We start from the raw sequence: 9,422 nt of genomic DNA, 5'->3' as shown, positions 1-9,422 counted from the left end.
GTTGGTAAGATCTGTTGTCATGTGTTGATGTCATGCTCTATCTCATCACTGGAAAATTTCGATGTCAAAATTACATAGAACTGTTCGCGTGTACCTAAGGCACAGAAATTGGTATTTTATATATGGCTATAAACTGTCAACTCTGTAAAATATCCTCGTGAGATCTGCGACGAAAATCCACATCGCAAAAATGCACGTTTTCTTACGTTCAACCGTTGCCAATGGACATTACAAGATATTTAAATGTAAGTAAATTTTGTATATATTTTTTACCATGTTTACAATTATGTAATTTAAACATATATTATAGGTTGTCGTCATTGTCCACCAAATTTAAAATGCGTGTGCAATAGGACCCGCGTTGAGCACGACTTCAAATTATCACAGAGGCACTTGTCAAGTAGATCCCGAGTACTCGGCAGTTTTGATTTGGGCCTCCTTGTTAATGAACGACACAAACTATTAGTTTACCAATTAAATGAGGGCCCCACTTTATCAACAATTAGAACAATCGCATTTTCAGCACCTCTATTTGACAAAGAACCTCTCAAACCATCCTCGAAGATTGAAACAACCGTTCAGGAACTAAAGAAAAAGAAAGAAGGTGAAGGTGATCTCCCAAAACCTGTTGTTAAGAAACCTCTTAAACAAAGAATCATCGATGAGCTAGTGCATTACTATCACGGGTTTCGGCTGTTGTTCATTGACATGAAAATTTCCAGTGTGTTAGTTTGGAGGGTTTTGAATGGGAAGACTTTGTCAAGACGTGAATATCGGTTACTTTCAAGAACTGTAGGTAAGAAATTATTTTAATAATCGCAAAAAAATTAGGTTATATTCTATTATTTAATTTTTTTTTAATTTTTAGGTGATATGTTTAGATTGGTACCGTTTTCTGTATTCATAATAGTCCCATTTATGGAATTCCTTTTACCTGTTTTTATAAAATTATTCCCCGGCATGTTACCGTCAACGTTTCAAACAGCAACAGAACGTGAGGATAAACTAAAACAAAGTTTAAAAGTGAAACTCGAAATGGCTAAGTTCCTGCAACAGACTCTTGAGGATATGTCCGCTCAGCACAAGGATAGGAATTCGCAACAGGCGAAAGAATTCACCGAGTGGTTCCAAAAAGTTCGAACTTCAGGCGAAGAAGTCAGCAACGAAGAGATTTTAAAATTCTCTAAATTATTTCAAGACGAAATCACTTTGGATTCGCTAACGAGAAGTCAACTTGTCGCATTATGTCGTGTTCTCGAAGTTCAAACTTTAGGTAAATAATTTAAACTAACTTAAAAGAAATATTTTGAGGTTAAAAAATTGACGTTTAAAAGAATTTTGAGGTTAAAAAAAATTTGACATTTAAGAAAATTTTAAGGTTAAAAAAATTTGACATTTAAAAATATTTTGAGGTTAAAATGAATTAATATTTGTTTTATATAACGCAAAGGAGTAAGTGGTAAGTGTTGAAAATTAATTTAAATCAAAGTTAACCTCAAAAAGTTAATATAATTAAAAAAATTTTAATAATATTTTAATTTAAATAAGGTACAAACAACATGCTACGATTCCAATTGCGAATGAAACTTCGTCGATTAGCAGCTGATGATAAAATGATTCAAAAAGAAGGTATCAATTCGTTAACTTTAGCTGAAATCCAACAAGCTTGTAGAGCACGAGGAATGAGAGCTTTCGGTGTATCGGAAGCTCGATTGCGATCACAATTATCAAAATGGCTTGATTTAAGTTTAAATGAAAAAGTACCACCATCACTTTTACTTTTAAGTCGTGCTTTAATGTTACCGGAAGCGATTCCAACGGGTGATAAGTTAAAAGCAACAATTTCTGTACTCCCAGATACGATTGTAACACAAACTAAAGCTGCTATTGGAGAAAGTGAAGGTAAAGTTGACAATCGGGTTCGTTTGGAGGTTATAAAAGAAGAGGAAAGGAAGGTTATAGAAGAAAGGAAAGAACAAAGGGAGCTTAAGAAACAAGAAGAACAAGCTAAAAAAGAGGTTATTATCGATAAAGCTCCCACGCTTTCGGCGGCAGCCGAAAAAGAAATGGTTGATAAAGCTGAAGTTATTGACGTTAAAGCTGAAAAGAAAATGGAAGATGAACACATCCGTTCTAAAGATTTAGAGGTGTTGGAAGATGCTCTCGATACACTTTCGAAAGAAAAGAAAGCAATTGTTGAAAAAGTTGGTATTGAAGAACTAAAAGAACATTTAGCTGAGTATCAAGAGGATGTTGAAGATTTAAATAAAGCAATAGCCGATATGCCTAAACCGGAAATAAGAGAAAGTAAAGCTGCGCAAAGATTATTTAAAAAAGTCAACAGGATGATTGGTAAAATGGATAGCGTATTAAACGAATTGGAATTACGTGAAAAGCAATTGAAAAAGGATCTCGAAGTTGAAAGTACCGATAAGAAAAAGGAAGAAATTTTAAAAATTGATGACATCATGGAAGCTATTAAAAAAATTAAAAAAGTTCCCGATGAATCGAGACTACAACAAATTCATAATGTTTTAAGTAAAATCGATGATGATTGCGATGGATCTATAAAGGTTGAGGATGTTTTAAAAGTTATTGAATTTATTGGTAGTGAAAATGTTCAATTAAGTGCAAAACAAATGTCTGAAATTATAGATTTAATTGATAAAGAAGAGATACTCGAGGTTGAAGAGAAGATTGAAAAAGCACTTCAAAAAGAAAAACAAGGGGCTACACCGCCAATACAAAAAGAATTAAAAAAGGAATTACAACAGAAGGAACAACAAAAAAACGAGCTGGAGCCGCCGTTGATAATGAAAAGCGGCGGCGAAATGAAAGTAATGGAAAAAGTGACGGAGGAGACAAATAGAGCTACATCTAAACTATCACAAGAAGCACAACAAATGTCAGTTTCACCACCTTTCGAGAGTTTAGATGCTACTAAGAAGGATAACACGAAATCACTATAATAAAACAAGCCCTAATAATAACAATTTTAGTACAGCTTTAAAAATATAAAAAGTAACGAAACCTGAGTAATTTATACAACTATATTTGGTAATTTGAAGAGGTATATTTAAAACAAAAATAATAAAAAAGAAATATATAAGTGGTTTGCTTGTACAGTTTTTCTTTCTTTTGGAACTAATTAGTTTTTTTTAATTAATAATTTAGATTAATTAAAATAAAAAGTAACCCTCCGAGCCCCGCATTAACACAATTTATGTCATTTTTGGGTTTCTAGGGGATTATAAATTGGGGGAAAGCGCGACTTAGTTAATTTATTTTTTTTTCTGTGTCTTTTGCACAAAAATGGTGCATTGTGATAACAAAAACTGGATAGATATGGTTCGATTATTTCGTAAGGAATTTTTTTTTGCAATTAAATGTTATATTGAATTTCTCTTTTTTTCTATTTCCCTTACTCTTTAAATTAAAAAATACTTAAATTATATAGTTAGTGGCGTCATCTATCGATGGTTCTAATAAACTTTATAAAGCTAAGTAAATTGAATGCTTAAAACTAAATGATCTTCTATTATGAAGGAGTTAATATAATAATTTTTAATAATTGATAGTTTGCTTGTCATTGTTACATATTATTGCTATTAATGATAACGTTATCGCTTTTTTTATCCAAAAATATTAATGTATGATTTGACTTTTTATGTTGGCAGCCATTTTTAAATTCTTCATTTTATCCCATTTCGTGTTTATTCTGATATTATTAGATATTATGTTTATTTGAATCTTCAATTAGAAGAGGTGCGGTAATTTAAGTGTACTGTTGTTAAAAATTGTTTGGTTATGCGTTGACCCTGGTCACCTATACTCTGTTTTTAAACCAGGAGGAGTATTTTAAATTTGTCACCAGATTGACCTAGCACGTGATTGGTTGAATGCGAGGAAGGTTCACACACAGGCAATTTTGAATTTGAAGGTTAGGTAATTGATAATTCGACAGTTTCGTGTCATTATTGTATATTTTGTGTTCTTAAATCCTTTTTTATTATATTTTGAAATAAATACACTCATAACTTCAATGTTAATTTGTATGTATAGTGTTGACGATAACAAACGAAAATAAATACAATAATAAGTAAATAAATAAATAATAATTATTAATTTAAATTTACCGCCAAAATATCTAGTGATCTTTTCTGGCGATTTTTTCCAGTGTAAGTCTGACTTTCGCGTTTACTCCTCCTGGTTTAAAAACAGAGTATAGTTCTAGTGCAAGTGTTAGTTCTAGTTTTAATTGTTATTCAGCGCTAAGTTGTATATTTTTAAGTTTCGGGTTTAGCCCTGTGTCTTCAGACGCTGAATGTTAGGTAAGGTTAGTTTTGTTTACAAACATTAATTATACCATGAAGTATTTTTTGGCAATTAGTAATGGCAATTATAGCGTGAAGTTTTCTTTTGTAATGTCAATTATAGCGTGAAGGAATGTGAGGGAAGGTTAGTTTTGTTTACAAACATTAATTATACCATGAAGTTTTCTTTGGAAATTAGTAATGGCAATTATAGCGTGAAGTTTTCTTTTGTAATGTCAATTATAGCGTGAAGGAATGTTAGGTAAGGTTAGTTTTGTTTACAAACATTAATAATAATAATTATTAATTTAAATTTACCGCCAAAATATCTAGTGATATTTTCTGTTGATTTTTCCTAGTGTAAATCTGACTTTCGCGTTTACTCCTCCTGGTTTAAAAACAGAGTATAGCTAATTACTTCCTCTATTTCGTGGAGATAAAAATGAAAAGTTTCCTTGGAAAGACGGAATCTTTTCACGAATTCCACATCTGAATGCATATTTATCTGATTTAATCGTCTCGTTTATTTCCTCGAAAATAATTTTTTCATCCCCAACATCCATAAAATTATCCATTTTTAAATATTATTTGATTATAAAAACCGACACCATCGATTTTTACGTTATCTCTTAGATGACGTTAACTATGAGTGGTAGTTAATTTAGTTAACAATTCACTTACCTTCAATACGAAAGATAATTCCGAGATATTACTTATAATAATTCATTACATAACTCCTTATTAATTTTTTTTGTGGTTATATTGTTACGATTTAAACAAGTTATTTTCCTCAATTTAATGGAATAATAAAACCATTAATCTTACTTCGTATTAACTTTTTAACCATATTTAAATTTAAAAAAAATAAATAGTTTTCTACTTTACCCACAAACGTCAGAATATAGTAATGTTTTCCTCTCCATGTTCAAATGTCAAAACCAGTGAGTCAATACTAAGAGTTATTTTGGACAATGGATTAAGTTAAAACAATCATCCAAAAATAGTATTTCTCACTTAATACGTGTTCGAAAACGATGTTTTAACTGTTTGATCCCTAAAAACCGCACGGAAAATGGCCGATTTGATCAGGGGGAGCGCCTTGCAGGGTGCTGGTATCATGAAAGATAAACTGGGTTCTCCCAGTACAGGAAGTGAAGATGGTAACGATCAAGAGCACCCGCCGCCTCCTAAAACGGAGCCTGAAGACCCCGATCTTGGTGATTCCGCGACTCACGCGCCCCCGGAAACACAATGGTATCATGGGCGATTGGATAGGTATCAAGCCGAGGAGCGCCTTTGGGAGGAGAACCGATTGGGAAGTTATCTTGTAAGAGAAAGTGATCGTAAACCGGGATCGTACGTTTTATCTTATTTGGGAAGAACTGGAATAAATCATTTTCGAATAACAGCAGTTTGTGGTGATTTTTATATTGGGGGACGTCAATTTGATTCTTTAAATGATTTGATTGGATATTACACACAATTTAGTGATTTATTAAAAAGGGAAAGATTAATTCATCCAGTTGCACCTCCGGAACCAGTCAACGATAAAAAGGTATTTCTTTGTTGTTTAAATTGTTATCTTAGTTATAAATAGCTTTAAAACAGCGTTGAGTTGATAAAATTTTTTTTATCTGTTATAAAAAGTTTTAAAATGTAATCTTTATTTCTTTTATTTTATTAGAGAGTCGTTGCAATTCTTCCTTACACAAAAATGCCCGACACCGATGAATTAACATTTAAAAAGGGTGACATCTTTTTCGTTCACAACGATATGGGTGATGGTTGGTTATGGGTGACCGCTCATCGTACTGGAGAACAAGGAATGATTTTTAGAGAACTCGTCGAAGATTTAGACGATAGTATTGATCCAAATACGGTCTTCCCATGGTTTCATCCGAGTTGTACTAAAAGCGAAGCTGTTGATTTACTCGTTAAAGCTGGTCCTGGAAGCTTTCTTGTACGACCAAGTGATAACTCACCCGGAGATTACTCATTATTTTTTCATATAAACAATCAAATTCAACGATTTCGGATTGAAAAAAGAGGGGTGCGATATCTAATGGGGGGAAGAATTTTTGAATGTTTAGATGCGGTTATAAATCGTTATCGGAAAGAACAAATTGTTGAAGGTTATACTTTACAGCATCCTTTGGTTGTTGATGGCTCAAAACAATTGGATTGGGTACCGGATGGTAATAAAATGAAATCGGAGCCTGAAAAAATTTACGCCACTTTGAGGGAATGTCGAGATCAAGCGAGTTTTAAAAAAATGAAAGGAATTAAACACAAAGGTTATTTACATAGAAAACCGGATAAAGTTACAAAAAAATGGAAACTCCTCTATTTTATTTTATTAGTTGATGGTACCGATACCCTTTTATATATTTATGAAAATCCAAAACGCACAAAACCCAAGGGGCTCATCGATTTATCTTGCGCTTACTTGTATCAGGTACATGATAGCCTTTGGGAGCGACAATACTGCTTTCAAATCGTCGAAAAAGCTTTACCATGTATTTCAACAGTAACTCATTTAGCGGCACCTTCGTTAGAAGAGTGCCAAGAATGGATAAACGCTCTTAAACCGTTATGTGTACCACAAATGAGCAAAGCCACGTCAAAAGTACCCAAATTACGCGAGTTAAGATGTTTAACTTTGAACATTTTGGACGCCCATCGACTTCCAGTTAAATTCGTACCTCAACCCTACATCACAATTCAATTAAACAACCAAGTTCGTATCGGAAAAACCCGCGTTAAAAGTGGTTCAGATCCAATTTGGGAGGAAGAATTTGTAATTGACGATGTTCCTTGCGATATCGTCTCATTTACATTGACAGTTTATAATAAAGGTAAAAGGGGAAAAGACAATGAAGTCGCCGATTTACATATTGATTTGAGTAAATTGGGAAACGGGGAAGAACACGAAAAATGGTATGATTTAACTGGGGTTACTCCAATTGGGGAATGGGGATCTTTAAGATTACGAATAAGATATTTACACGATTTGGTTATGCCCGGAGAAGAATACAGCCCGCTTCAACAACTTTTATTAGAACCTGGGTTAACATCTGTGAAAACTTTGGCGGAAATTTGTCACGCGGATCGCCAACCGTTAGCAGTGGCTTTATTGAAAGTTTTTAGAGCGGAAATGAGAGAAACTGAGTTGTTGAGGGAATTAAATAATGCTGAAGTAAATAAAATCAAAATATATATGCAACCAAATACACATTCTTTTATTTTATTTTTTTTAGATTGAAAAAGAAACCGAAATTTCGACGTTATTTCGAGCAGCATCACTCCCAACGACCCTAATGGACCTATACATGCGAGCGGAATGCGGCGATTTTTTAAGAGCTGCATTAATGGATATAATTCAACGTCTCTTGGAAAGTAAACAAAGCGCTGAATTGAATCCGAATAAAATGGATTCGCCTGATGAGGCGTGTAGCAACGCAGAATTTCTTTTACAAATTCTCGATCAAGTCACATTAACAATATTTATATCGTTAGAAGAACTGCCTAGACCTGTTCGTTATATTTGCGGTTGTCTCCAAAAAGCGGTGGTAGCAAAATGGCCTGGTGAACGATTCGTTCGAACTCGCGTCGTTTCCGGATTTATTTTCCTAAGACTATTATGCCCAGCTTTATTAAATCCTCGTCAATTCAGTTTGGTTAATGAACAACCATCTCAAATGGCGACAAGAAGTTTGGTTATGGTCGCCAAATGCTTACAGAATTTAGCGAATTTGGTTGAGTTTGGTGGAAAAGAACAATACATGGAAGTTGTGAACCCGTTTATTTTAAAAAATAAAGAACGTATGGTGGTGTTTTTGGATCAATTATCGGCGATTGGCGACCCAGGTGAATTGGTTAATATAAATAGATTAGACACAGCGAAAGAATTGGCTACTTTACATCACATTTGTGTTGCTCATTTACCGGAATTACAAGCAATTTCTAAAGTTAATCCGAGTTTGAAAACTTTGGTTACTGTTACTGATATGTTAACAAAACACAAGCAAAAATATCTTGAGATGATAAGATAGTTATAAATCGGTGGATGATAAAAAGAGTAACCAACCAAGTCAAGTGATTGTGTCCAATTTTTTTCTTTTCATAACACATTGTCTCCAAATATTAGCCTTAAGGTCTCTTTATCTGTCTCTCATGCTTTTTTGAATGTGTCCCTTTTAAACCTTTCATTAATATTATTATTATTAGAGAAATGTGGGGAATAATCGCCCACACGGTATTTCGCGAAGACTGTATTTACTTAGGAGGTAGGGTTAATAACTAAGTCAGTAGGTTTTGTGCTTTAAAACAAGAATGATGAATTTCTTTTATGATTATACGTGTCCATAAACAAAGATAATGATATGAGATAATAATATATTTTGTTGTTGTTTAATCAGCGCCATTATTTAGTACAAGTATTAATATTTTTTCAAAATTAAATGTATTCATACCGCACATACTGTAATCTACATTTTTATCTTTGTTTATGCAAGTAACTAGAAAGTGTATGTTGAAGGACTTTTTAAGTTTTCCACAAATGTATAATTAAATTTTTAAATTTCCATTTATTTTTAATTTCAAGTATTGCATAACTTCCTTTTTATTGACTTTTATATAACCTCCCATATTTGTATTATTTTACTGATTTTAGAGGCGGTATTATTTATAGTAACTTTAAGATGACTTTTTATACATCAGCTATGTGTCATATAAGAGTAAGTTTTTTGTATAAATAAACTGTATGAAGTTATTCCTATTCTTCAATGACATTTTCATCTTGACATTAACATTTTAAACGTCAAAATGACATTTCTTATTCTTAAATTGACATTTTCAATTTTTATAGTTACATGTAGGCATTTGGATAGCAATTTGACAACATATAATGAAATTCCCTATGAATATTACCAACTGTTGCTAGTTTTGCAACAATTTGACGCATTATTGTACTACTAAATAACCTTTATAGTATTGAGGAAAAAAATGGAAGATTGTACTGGTTCAATGTGACTGTGGTTAATAATCACATATAGAAAAGTCCGAACACACTTTTCCTTTTTGATTTATGTCATCAAATTAATCTAAATT

General features: G+C 32.6%; 2 protein-coding genes across 2 annotated transcripts; both read left to right on the top strand.

Annotated features, from left to right (window-relative positions):
* Positions 1–3,399, top strand: LOC111428302 (Leucine zipper and EF-hand containing transmembrane protein 1). The gene is made up of 4 exons (XM_023063766.2): positions 1–245; positions 311–796; positions 869–1,273; positions 1,549–3,399. Exons 1-4 carry the CDS (start codon positions 191–193, stop codon positions 2,967–2,969), a joined length of 2,367 nt encoding a protein of 788 aa, XP_022919534.2. The 5' UTR covers positions 1–190; the 3' UTR covers positions 2,970–3,399.
* A 1,820-nt stretch (positions 3,400–5,219) lies between these two features.
* Positions 5,220–9,084, top strand: LOC111428138 (RAS p21 protein activator vap). Its single transcript, XM_023063548.2, has 3 exons — positions 5,220–5,868; positions 5,998–7,509; positions 7,571–9,084. The coding sequence occupies exons 1-3, from the start codon at positions 5,386–5,388 to the stop codon at positions 8,363–8,365; spliced, it is 2,790 nt and encodes a 929-aa protein (XP_022919316.1). The 5' UTR covers positions 5,220–5,385; the 3' UTR covers positions 8,366–9,084.
* The last annotated feature ends 338 nt before the right edge of the window (positions 9,085–9,422 follow it).

This window comes from Onthophagus taurus, chromosome 10 (assembly GCF_036711975.1).
Source record: "Onthophagus taurus isolate NC chromosome 10, IU_Otau_3.0, whole genome shotgun sequence".
In the NCBI taxonomy this organism is placed as follows: Eukaryota; Metazoa; Arthropoda; class Insecta; order Coleoptera; family Scarabaeidae; genus Onthophagus; species Onthophagus taurus.
Note: the sequence above shows the minus strand (reverse complement) of the source record. Positions and strands in the feature narration are given on the sequence as shown.